The sequence below is a fragment of the Meriones unguiculatus genome, chromosome 16, assembly GCF_030254825.1.
Source record: "Meriones unguiculatus strain TT.TT164.6M chromosome 16, Bangor_MerUng_6.1, whole genome shotgun sequence".
NCBI classification, from domain to species: domain Eukaryota; kingdom Metazoa; phylum Chordata; class Mammalia; order Rodentia; family Muridae; genus Meriones; species Meriones unguiculatus.
The window spans coordinates 10,515,781-10,527,863 of NC_083363.1; the positions used below are offsets into that span (position 1 = coordinate 10,515,781).

The 12,083-nt window shown below is 51.8% G+C and overlaps 1 protein-coding gene and 1 long non-coding RNA gene across 4 annotated transcripts; both read right to left on the reverse strand.

Annotated features, from left to right (window-relative positions):
* Window positions 1-490: 490 nt before the first annotated feature.
* On the reverse strand, window positions 491-3,147 carry Derl3 (derlin 3). 3 transcript variants are annotated; one of them, XM_021653750.2, is made up of 8 exons: window positions 3,020-3,147; window positions 2,844-2,909; window positions 2,682-2,755; window positions 2,476-2,569; window positions 1,940-2,135; window positions 1,423-1,513; window positions 1,234-1,318; window positions 491-1,067 (listed from the first exon to the last, which is right to left on the reverse strand). In XM_021653750.2, exons 1-7 carry the CDS (start codon window positions 3,110-3,112, stop codon window positions 1,246-1,248), a joined length of 687 nt encoding a protein of 228 aa, XP_021509425.1. In that variant the 5' UTR covers window positions 3,113-3,147; the 3' UTR covers window positions 491-1,067; window positions 1,234-1,245. The 3 variants fall into 3 exon arrangements, with proteins under 3 accessions (XP_021509425.1, XP_021509427.1, XP_021509426.1); XM_021653752.2 differs by having other exon boundaries at window positions 2,844-2,906; window positions 3,020-3,137; XM_021653751.2 differs by having other exon boundaries at window positions 491-990; window positions 3,020-3,137.
* A 3,707-nt stretch (window positions 3,148-6,854) lies between these two features.
* LOC132648218 (uncharacterized) lies at window positions 6,855-11,039 on the reverse strand. Its single transcript, XR_009586589.1, has 3 exons — window positions 10,948-11,039; window positions 8,328-8,437; window positions 6,855-7,321 (listed from the first exon to the last, which is right to left on the reverse strand). It is a non-coding gene; the product is annotated as an uncharacterized LOC132648218 (long non-coding RNA).
* Between the last annotated feature and the right edge of the window lie 1,044 nt (window positions 11,040-12,083).

The window sequence follows — 12,083 nt, forward strand, 5'->3', positions numbered from 1 at the left end:
CCCCTAAAAAGGTTAACTGTCTATCTCCATGTGGTCTGGGCCAGCTTCTCCTTCCCCCATCTGTTATGAGTAATAGGGAACTAGCACATGGCCATGTGCCATCCTTTTGAGTTGGCTGTGTGTGGAGAGGAGGTACAGCCCTCTAACTCCATTCTCCAAGCAGTGTTTGGGGTAAGCTTCTTTTCCTTTTGTCCTTGATTTGTGGTGTAGAATGGACATAGGATCCATTAAGGTAATCCATTAAGGTAACATGGCTCTTAATGAGGCAAGCTCTGCTTGGCAAGTTGGGCATAAAGGTTGTGACTGAAGACACTGATGCTGGCACCCCAGCTCCAGACTGCTGCCACCCTCACTCTTAGTGGGTCCTCCTAGGGAGTGCTCTCTGCTGCCACCACCCACCCCCTCAGTTCCTGCCGGTTTTAATCATCCTCATTCCACACAGCAGCACAGCTGTGGCCTCACCAGGTTTCACTACAAAATTGAATCAGACTCAGTAGAAAACATCTTTGTTACCATAGAAACAACAGGCAGTGGTTTCGGGAATTTCCATGCTGTTGGGCATCCTGGAGTAAGCCCCAATGGAACAGATGTAGAGCAATAAAGAAAACTGGCCACACTGGACATCCTTGGTTCAGAGGAGAGAGAGGTAGGAAAGACCCACACAGGCCTCATCTGGAAGGCAGAAGGGACCGTCCCAGAGCTACCACTGCTGTATACAGGATAATGCTAAAACAGACCTCGAGGTCGTGGGCTCACTAAGATGGCTAAGGACCAGACTTGTCCTCTGAACCTGAGCCCACGGGACATTTGGGTCATCAGCTGGAGAGGAAGGTGAAGATTCGCTTGCTTAAAATGAAGACAGAGAAGCTAGGTGGATGGGCATCAGCCCACAGGCAGGAATTCTGGACCCAGCCACTGAAGTCTGGGTGTGTAGGACTTGTTCCTGGTGCTCCATCAAGGCACTGGCACATGACGATGAGAACTGTGAGTCTGTAATTAGTGAGTTCAGAGCTCTATTAGGCATCCATAGGCAGTCTCCACCCTCTCTGGGCCCCATGTCCTAGCACCTACAGTTGAGAAGAGAGATGGCACAGAGACATGTGGGGTGTTGCTGGCTGAGGCACCAAGGCTGCTGGTGATCCAGGCTTTTGGATAGGGTGCTTGACTGGAGCTGAGGTGAAGGGGAAAGATAGTGCTCTGCCAGAAGCTGCAACCTGACCAAAGTGGACCTACCAGGAGCTGCAGCTAAGGCTCTGGTTGCTCTTCCGGAAGGGGCAGGTAATTGGGGTCCTCTTGGGGGTCATCTAGTAGTAGCTTCCTGTGGAGACAGGACAACTATACTGAGCTGTGGTAAATACAAATTCCCCCATGGAGTAGGTAGATTGCCACCTGAGGGATGGAAAATAGTTGTCCAACACTCACAGAAAGTTGGGGGTCAGCAGCAGTCTCTTGCCTCCAGGTTGGTTGGGAAAGACATCTTCTAAGAAGTAGTAGACATGGCCCACAACAATCCCTGCGAGAGAGCCAAAGGCTGGCAGAGGTCATCTTCCACAGCCCAGTATAACCCTGGTTCCAAAGCACAAGTACCCTGCCATCTACTGGTTCAGGCCAGAACTGGCCTTGAAAGACAGGCTTAAAGGGGTTCAAAAGTGGAAAGTACCTGGGGAGGGGTTGGGACTAGGTGCCTGAGAACTCTGGGGGAGTAGGAGCCAGGAAGCAGAAACTAACCACCCCTAGGACCAGGTTTTGTGTCAACTGCAGATGCAAATCCTGTGGGCAAGCTGGATTGTTTGAGGGGACATTGAGAACAAAACAGGAGTTGGGACCGGAAGAGGGTTTGGGGAGGTGCGTAAGAGGTCCAGTGCAAGGGGAAGGGATGTGAGCTGCATGCCCACGGGAGCAGCTGGCCTGGGTGAGTGGGAAGGGCGGGCAGGCTCACCTAGCAGGTCTGTGAGGACCGAGTTGCCCAGCAGCAGCGAGAAGCCCATGAGAGCCCAAGGCAGGAATGGTGCCTGGAAGTTGAGTAAGCCGAAGAAGTTGACCCTCACCTGAGGGCTGCGCCGGCTCCATATATAGACCAGCATGGCCATGAGGGCCTGTCCCAGGAAGAAGAGGCTGCCCAGGATTCCCAGCAGCTGGGCCAGAGTCAAGGCTCCCCGGAGCAGTCTGCTGCCTTCAGTACCTCTCTGACTTTTTCCACGGGTTCCCTCATATCCCTGGTCTATTCCAGATCAAGAAGAATCCCTCTCTGTGGTCTTCTGGTGCCCAGGCTCCATCGATTCCCATGCCCACTCATTTCTTCTGGCACTTGGGTTCATGGTTCAGATCCAGCTGGGGCACCTAGGTAGGCTATATCGCTGCTAAGCTCTGAATGCCTGTTCCTCCCGGTCTGCGCGCTCCATGTTAGACCCCAGGGCTGCGACAGGCTAGAAGGAGGTGTCCCTTGACCTAATAAAACAGCCTAAGGAAGGATACAGTCATGAAAACACCACCGAAGAGAAACATGAAAACGAAGTCAGCCTTGCGACCGCGGAAGGAACCTTCCTCCAGCATACGGCAGTAGCGGAAGCTGCAACACTGGTATAGGAAGTGCCACGTCGACTGGGCCTCAGTTTCCCTGTTACTAGCCCTGCACAACCCCAACCTGGACTCATCCCAACCCCCTAGGTGGCTCAGGATACACGAAGAGCATGTTGAAAAAGAAGCCGAATCCCAGAGGCCCGAAGAAGAGGAAGGTAGTGATGAGCCTCCAGACCTGCGAAGAGGTAGGGGTAGCGGTGAGGCGTGGGGCAAGGGCAAGGGCAAGGCCCTGGCCGACATGTGCCGAGTCCGGGCCGCCTCACCTGGAACTTCCGGAACACCAGGTGCGGGTTGAAGTAGAGCTGGAAGGGGCTGAGGAGCTCCAGCTGCTGTGGGACGGGGAGCGCATTAGACGCCGGTTTCCGGCGACCGCCCTAACCCCCTCCTGCCGGCCAGGGCCTGGAGTCCTGGCGCCGCCACGCCCGCCCGGCCCGCTCACCACGGCGGCGGTGGTGAGGACGCAGGCCGTCGTGTAGGCTCGCGTCACCGCGGGCACCTGCAAGAAGCCCGCCGCCAGCCCCTGTCCCGCCATCGGAAATGCTCCGCGCTCGCCTGGTCCGCGGCGCTCTTAACCCGCCCCAAGCCCCGCCCCACGCTAGCGGCCAATCAGCGTCGGGAGAGCCGGGCCCGGGCCTGGAAAGCCAATGGGGAGAGGCAGCGGGAAGTTCAGGCGGCCGAGGCGGCTAGCCAATGAGGAAGTCCCACGGCAGAGCACATGGCGGTTGTTGTGGCTGCTGCGGAGGCGTGGGAGGCTTCGTGGCCAACCAGAACTGATCGTTTGACAACATCTAGGGAAGGACCAATGACAAAACCCCACGGGGTCGCCACGGGGGCGGGTCTATGAAAAGAGGCGTAAAGTGACGGGCAAGGGGCAGGCGGAGGTACTGCGCTGGTGTTACAGAGCTTTAACCCCAGCACTCAGGAGGCAGAGGCAGGTGATCTCTGCGTCCGAGGCCAGCCTGGTCAACTACAAGGAGAAACCCTGTCTTGGAAAAAAAAAAAAAAAAAAAAGGTTTTGTATGAAGTTCCCATACAAAGTAATGAATTTCATTGTGAAATTTTACGTATATATGTCATTACACATTTTTTCTCATTTATGCACTCATTTCTTTTCTTTTTTCTTTTTCTTTTTTTTTTTTTTTTCAAGACCGGGTTTCTCTGTGTGGTGTGGCCCGTGGCTGTCCTGGAGCCACTTTGTAGACGAGGCTGGCCTCCAACTCAGAGAGATCCGCCTGCCTTTGCCTCCCCAAGCGCTGGGATTACAGGAGTGTGCCACTACTCCCGGCTTTTATGTATTTCTTATTTTAATGCTCTTGGCTTTGAAATCCAGATCCTTGCCTGTGCAGGCAGAACGTCTAGCACTGAGCTGCACCTCAGCCATATTGTTTCTTAAAAAGAAATTTCTGAGTGTAACGGCCTGGATGTGACTAGACTGTTGTTCGCATGAACTCACAGAAATAAGGTAGGGGAAGGGCTCTCAAAGTCCCACCTGAATCTGAGAAGGTATTAACAGTTGGTGACTTCTGGGGAGAGAGGTTGTTTCCTTCAGTGATGCAGCTCCTGAAAACTTACTCACACTACAGCAGATGGGCCTACACCCATGCACATTCTGGCAACATTAAGTGGACTCGGTGGGTTTCAAGAGGCGGGGAGGGAGAGAGGAAAAAGAGGTAAACAGGGAGGAAAAGGTAAAGAGAATTGAGGGAAGGGGAGGAAAATAGGTAGACTTGATAAAAACACGTGAGTATAAAATTCTAAAAAAAAAATTTTTTTTTAACATCTTGAAGGGCAAAAGATTAGCAGAGTACTCAGTGAGCAAAGGGAATGTCAGGGGACAGTGGCAGCTTGAGCAGGTGGAGCCTGGAGGTCTAGGAAGTGGAGCGGTTTTTAGCCGTAAGCTGTGAGAGAGGGCTCCAGGGTGATTGAGAGGTCTGAGCTTGGAGAGCGTGTGGTGTACAGTGTTACCTGTCGCAGAGATGCGGAATGCTGGAGAGAAGGCAGAAGGCAGAGTCTCGTTCTGGCCTGAGTTGATTCTGAGGCATCTATATGACATCTGCTTGGACAAATCTCAAGTGTGGTATTGGGAGAGGGGGATGGACCAAAAGTCCACCGGTGAATGTCAGTCATCAGTAGGTCAGTGACATTTGTAGCCTAGGCCTATGAGAGGTTGTAGGGAATGGAGGAAGCCCTGAGTGAGCGAAGTCCTGAGTTAATGTGTGTCAATGACATGGGCACAGCCATATTGAGGCAAAGCTTTTCCCAGGAGACGGAAAGTGTAGGTGTTTATCTGGGACTAGGAAACTGCACTTGATCAATGGGTGTAAAGACTAGCAGCTGCAGTCTCCTCCTCCCAGGGTGTCCAGCCTAACATGGAGAGGAAGCCAGGCCTGGGAGGCAGTCAAAGACAGGAGGCCAAGAGGATCTGAGCCAGGAAAGGATTTCAACACTAAGAGAGGCAGTGAGCAGCTCAGGGACAGGTGGTCTGGGAAGGGACTGTGGGATACAGCTAGGCAAAGCCCCCAGTGACGGGGCAGGAGGGAAAGGAAGATGCTCAAACAGATATGGCTTTGTCAGCCGGAGGGAGGAGCCCAGCTTTGGACACCAGTGTGGAAGATGAAGTATCTTCTGAACAGAGCCCTGAGGGTATAGTCTGGCCGAGAGAGAAACTGGTTCAGGTTGTCTCAGGTGGATGCCAAGAGCAAGAGGGAACCAGTGCCTGATTATGGAGAACAGAAAGCCCTAAAGTGGACACGATTTCCCGTGGGTTGTGGCATGTAAGGTGACCCGTAAGTGCCCCCTAGACAGCAGAGCTTGGACCTAAGCACTGAGGGGTGGGTGGTGCAGGCTGCAGAACCCCATTCCACAGCATCTACTTATGTTATGAAGGCCAGGCAGAGCGGAGCCCACTCAGGAGGGGGCGGTGATATGCAGCCGTGGGGTAACCAGCACCCCTCCCCCGCCTCCCCCGCCAGGGACAGCTCCATTTGTTAAGAGCCTGTGGAGGGAGGTCTGAAAGGAAGATTCATGCTAGAAAGGTGAGGGACTCCCTCTGCAGGCACTGGCCACCCCATGCTCAGGGTCAAGCTGGGGCCAGTGGGAAGGGACCATTGTCATGGAGGAGGCCAGAATGTCTGTCTCCCCTGAGATTTGAGCCTGATAAGGCAGGTGCCTGCATTGAGGATCTGAGAAGCATGCTCCTGGGAGCCTGGAGCCCGGGGATGCCACAAGTAGTCTGTCTGGAGGGAAGGACGGGCCTTTCGAGGGGGCAGAAACAGAAATGCCACAGCAAGTGCTTCCTGCTTAGAGTCTCAGGATTCTGCCGAGAGGGAAACTGAAGTTGGGTGGGAATCATAGCTGGGCCTGGGACAGAAATCCAGGCCCTGTTCTGTTCCCCTGGACTGCTGAACGCAGACACTTCTGGGCCATTCAGTAACTCTCTACCTGGAGAGATATTGGTGGGGAGAGGCTCTGGAGACTCCAAGTTTTAGGGGCCTTAGAGACACAAGTAGTGCTGGGCAATGTTTGCCTGGGCTGCCTCAAACTCCTGGGTTCAAACTAGCCCCTGCCTTACCTGCCTCCCAGGTAGCCAGTCCATCAGTAGTGCACCTGCTGGTGGGAGACAGAAGCCTTTGTTTTAACGTGCCAGGCCACAGGTGGCTGGCCATTTCCCTGCTCTCCTCTTCTTGGGGTGGTCTGCTGAGAGAAGGTACCCACATATAAGAATGCAGGCTTCAGGGCTTCCGACAGAAGCTTCGCTTCGCATAACTGCTGCCCCAAGTCCCTGTGTCCCCCTGCCCTTCCCCCTTCCCAGTTCCTGTGACCCCCACCCTCCCCCTTTCCCCTCCAAAAGTAAACTCCACTGTGCTTTTAGAACAGCCCACAATGGACATTTTCCCCTTCGTATTTTGTTTTGTTTGAAACAGGCTCTCTCTCTCTATGTAGTCCTGGCTATCCTGAAACTCTGTAGGTTGGGCTAGCCACAAACTCACAGAGAGGCAGCCACGCCCCTCTACCTCCCAAATGCTGGGGTTAAAGGTGTGTGCCACTGCAGCCCAGACACATTTTCTCCTGTTAATTATGCTGGTTTCAAATCTCCCCTCTGCAATCAGCCTCATTGCTTAGTCCTCAAATATCAAAGAACAGCCAGTAGGTGACCCACAGTCATAGGGTTGAGTTTATTTTCATTCTTCTCCTTTTTTTTTTTTTCTTAAGCCATTAAGTTGAAAATAAGATCCAGAACTTGAGTGAACCCATGCCAGCTCCAGGGAGGAGGGGAAGGTTATATTGGGTTAGGAGCTGCCCCCAGGCCACCCCCATCGCCAACCTGGACTGAGCTGTCCAGTGGCTGCCTAACACCCACAACTTGAGTCTGTCTGAGCGGAGCATCAGCGGGGTTTGATGTTCACAGGAGGCTTGTTACCAGCACACACAGAGACCTGAGGGCATAATAACCTGTGCCCTGGGCCCGTCAACTCTTACTAAGTGTCCCTGTTTTCCAGACAGGCAAACAGAGGTCAGGACAGAAAGAACGTTTACATCTATGAGAGCTGTGGGAGCCCCCATGGGCATCGCCATAGCCAGCCCTATGGCTGACCTACTGCTTAAAGGTGGCTGCTCCCTGCGTGCCTGCCTAATGGGGACTCCTGATCTTCACCTTGTGGGGGAGGGGAGGGACAAAAGGCTGCAGTGAGAAGGGTCCCAGCATCCTGTCCTCTTGCAACCGACAGTTCTGTACTTCCTCCTATGCCAGAGCAGAATACAGAGTCAGAGGAGGGGCTGGGGGGTGAGGCTGCAGCTGCAGCTGCTCTGCTCACGGGGCGGATGCTGTGCTGAGCCTGTGAACTCACCCATGCCAGCAGTTCTACGAGGCTGATTGGCCAGAACCTGGTGGTTGTGGGGAATTGTACTGCTGTACATCTAGAGCCAAGACTAACTTGGGCTAGCTTTAGTTCCTTTGCTAGTCACTCATTGCTTATCCCTGTACCTGGCCTAACAGGCTCTTGATTAGCAGGTATAACCATTAACGATGATTCTTCTCAGACTAACTTCCCCTGAACCCAAACACTAAGGTTGGCACTAGGCATCGTCAAAAACCAATGTGGGGCCCTAAGAACAACCAGTTTCACTAGAGGACTCGCCCAAATCAGTGCCTTTGTGCCCAAGTGACCATTTTGCTTCCTCAGGTTGGCAGACTCTCCAGAGCTGGTTAGCCATTCCCTTCCCTCAGGGAGAACACTGGCTTGTGAAGAGTGGTTTCAGAGCATTCCTGTCAGAGCAGCAGAACCGGAGCATTTGTTTGTGGGCGCTTTCCATCTGCTGCTCACCCGATTTCTCTAACTCCTCTCTCCTGCTCACTGCAACCTTGCCTCTTTTAGTTTAGCAATGCTACGAGCACATAATCACCAAGAAACACTAACCCGAAGGCTCTAGGCCATCAGACTATGTGGGCAGCCTACTTTGTTTGAAATTTAGAAGCGTCTGAAAGCCCAGGCATGGCAGTGCATGCCTCGAATCCTAGCACGTGCACACAGGGCATACAGCGTGTCGTGGTGCACACGTGGGCATGTGAAGACAGCTTTGTACAGTCAGTTCTGGCCTTCTATCAGCAGTTCTGGGGATCTAACCCAGGTCATGAGGTTGGCATGGCAACCTGCTGAGCGGCCTTCAGGATCTCACGATTTAGCATAGTGGGTCTATAGCTCACTATGTAGATCAGGCCATCCTTGAACTCATGACAGTTGTCTTACCTCTGCTTTCCCGACGCTGGGATTGCAGGCATGTGGCACCATGCTCAGCTTAGGGTGTTTCTGTTTTAAATTCAAACTCCCAGAGCCAAGGGCAACAGAACTTCTTCCTACTAAGAAAAGGGAAAAAGTAACTGGGCCCAACCAACTGTATCACTGTCCATATTAGGAATGTTAGAATATAGCAAATCCATAGAGATAATGGCCAATTTATTATAACCATGTATTTTCTGTCACAGTATAGTTTATCCTAATCGCTATCTGCGCCTATAAATGTGGCTGAATGCCCCGCAGTATAGGACCTAACCACACCAGTCAATCATATAGATTCTAATTTGTAGGAGTCTCTTGAACTCAAATTTCAGATGATGTACATGCTAGCTTGGAAGAGTCTGAGAAGCCCCATGACAAACTGAGTCTTGGGCCTGCCATGTGGTAACTTCTCCTTCAATTCCTGTTAGGCCACCCAACACTTTGGGTTGACCCCTCCTATCCAAATGATACAGAACAGTCAGTTTCCAATGACTGTGGCATTGATGGTGATTAGTGTGTGTGTGTGTGTGTGTGTGTGTGTGTGTTTTAATTGGCCAAAGTCCAGAATCCAAAGAGGCTTCATAGGAATTTTAGGTGCTAGACTATTTTTGTTGTTGTTGTTGTTGTTGTGTGTGTTTGTTTGTTTGTTTTTAGACAGGGTTTCTCGATGTAGCTTGGCTGTCCTAGATTCACTTTGTAGACCAGGCTGTCCTCAAACTCACAGAGATCCACCTGCCTCTGCCCTCCTGAGTGCTGGTATTACAGGCGTATGCCACCGCACCTGGCTCTGGACTAGGAATTTTAAGACAAGATAAATGTACTAAAAAATGAACAGACATACCCATTTAAAAAAATATTAATGTGGGCACTGGAGGTTCAGAAGTTAAAGGTGCTTGTTTCCAAGCCTGATGACCCAAGTTTGAGCCCTAGAATCCACCTGCTGGGAGGGGAAAACAGATTCTCACAAGTTGTCCTATGACTGCTACATACATACTGTGGCACGTGAGTTAAAAAGGGCTTTCACAGCTGGGCATAGTGGCACACGCCTATAATCTCAGCTCTCGGGGAGGCACAGGCAGGCGGATCTCTGTGAGTTCGAGGCCAGCGTGGTCTACAAAGTGAGTCCAGGACAGCCAGGGCTACACAGAGAAACCCTGTCTCAAAAACAAAAGGGGGAGGGGGGCTTGCGCACGTGTGCGTGTGTGTGTGTGCGCGCGCGCGCGCAAATAAATGTCAAAGACTGTTTTCTGCAGACCATGTAGTCTGTCGCCACCTGGCGACAACAGTGTATGCGTAGTGTAGGAAATCTTCAGTATTAAGCCAGGACTGGGTGGTGCCAGGGCGGGTCAGACCTAGCATGAGGCCACTCCTGGCAGATGTGAGCAGTCCTGGCAAGGCTTCCGCGCCTGGCTGGGGTGCGTTCCCAGTCTAGGTCCCCAGGCGGAGGCGCTGAGGAGCAGACGGGCTGCGGGAGGGACCGGGGAGAGCAAGGATGGGTACCTGTTGGGCTTACGGATTGTCGTTAATAGGAGCCGCTCTATTGTTCCTGCTGTGGGTCGGCTCTGGGCCACAATTGTTCTGCTTGATTTAGGAGCTGGTCAGGGTTCTTAGAGGAGTGGACCCTGGGCTTGCGGAAATAGATACAGCTGTAGAGGGTACAGACAGATGTGGCTGACAGGGATAGTATCAGCAGACGGATTTCTGTGGCTGGGGCACTCTATCATATCCTGTCCTCAAAATAAGTGATACTCCGCCCCTCCCTCCTCCCCCCCCCAGGATGTAGGAGGGGTCAGGAACAGTTGGTGTCCATGCGCATCTCACCTACACTCACGGCCTTCTCCCTGGATAAAAATACCGGGTGAAGGTTCAGTCCTGGAAGCCGAGGGCTGGGAGTCAGGGCTGGGGGGAGGGGAGGGCTTTTCTCTGGACAGCCCTGTCCCTAGCTGGTGGGTTTGACCTCAACTTTCAGCGAAGCCTGCTGAGTTTCCAGGCTGGACTTGGCATTCGGATAAGACCAGCTCCTATTTTTCCAGCAGGTTGTAGGCGGTATAGGCCATGTGCTTGACCTCTTGACCTCAATGCTTTGCCCGGCTGCTGGAGAGACAGCTGTGACTCCACCCCATAAACCGTCAGTTAATGTTTGCTGAGGCCGAACCTTGCACTTCCTCGTGAAAAGCTGAGAAAAGAGGGCTTGCACACATCAGACCCATCAGCCCCAGTGACACTGTGGGCTGGGTGCCCAAGAAATATCTCGGGGAGAACCAAAGAAACCCGCTATCCCTAAAGCAGTGATGGGCACACGGGAATGTGAGAACCAGCTTGTACCTGCCCCTCCCACACTTCCTTCCACTTCATAGTCAGACCTTCTTACAACAGCCATAATGTAAGAATGTTCGTAGCTGTGGTTCTCCTCCTCCCCGACCTCCTTCGCTTCTTTCTCTGACTGTTTTTGGTGAACCCAGGTCACATGTAGCCTAGGCTGACCTTGAGCCCTTGCCTCCTCCTCCCCACTGCTCAGATTGTAAGTGTCTGCCGCCACGTCTGGCTTCCAACTTTAGTGCCCCTACAAATAACGTTTATTTCTACTTACAGCAGCATGAGGATTTTACCCGTACTCTCCCTCTAATCCAGTTGGAGGTTTATTCTGTTATATACCAAGACTTATTTCTTCTCTGTTCACTGGATGATTGACATCTAAGTTGTTTCCGGTTTTTCTGTGCTACAAATAGTGCTACAAATAATGCTTCCGGTGTGAAGAGCCTTCAGACACTGAAGTAACAGTTTCTCCAAAGCAGACCAAAGACCTGCTGAGGGTTGCTGATCCAGAGCTATTTACGACTTGAATTTGCCAACACCCAGACTTCTCTCCTGAGTTGCCGTACCAACTTAGGTTTTCATGGTCAGCAGAGCAGCAGCAATTTTAGCCAGTCACCACTGTTGGCACAAAACCACAGTTCTCACCTCAGAGGAAATTAGGGAGAGTTTTTTTCTGCAGCCAGATATGAGCAGCATGGTCGGGGAACACAAGACACATTCAGGTTTGCATAGGTTACAGGAGACTTTGCTAGTTACAGAACAAAGAAAATAATAAATCAAAGGACTTCCTGTCATGGGGGCTACAGGTCAGGCGTTAGAACGTAGTGGGGGAAATTCTACTGTAGCCTCCAGATAGTAGCTGACAACAGCCTGAGGTTTTGGACTGTCAAAAGCTAGTGCTCTGCCAAGAATACGTTTTAAGATGTTAGTTCAGACACGGGATAGACAATGAAGCCTTTCAGACACACTTAAAGAGCCAAAGAAAATTTGGCTCTGGTTTGCAAGGTTTTGACTCCACAGTCTCCAAGTTCAGTCATTTGGCCTCATAAAATCTTTAACACAAAAAAAAAAAAAAAAAATCTTTAACACACGTGCACCCCACCCCCGTTCTTCTGGGTGCTTCAGTTCATATCACTAACACTTGGCACTATCAGGATGAAACTTCATTTGATGAGGGTTTAATCGTGGCTGTGTTGTTGTGATTTTAACCTGCAGGTCCTGGTTGCCAGGATATGTAAGTCTTTTTTGTGTGGCAATAATGTAGCTGGGTATTGAGTTAGATGTAGGGAGGGGCTTAGCAGTATATTGCTGCCCTCCTGATGCCATGCCGCGCAGGCTATGTTGAATCAGCACGATGGAAAGGCAGATGGAGGATAAGACCAGTTACCCTCACAGCCTGGGCTCAAGATG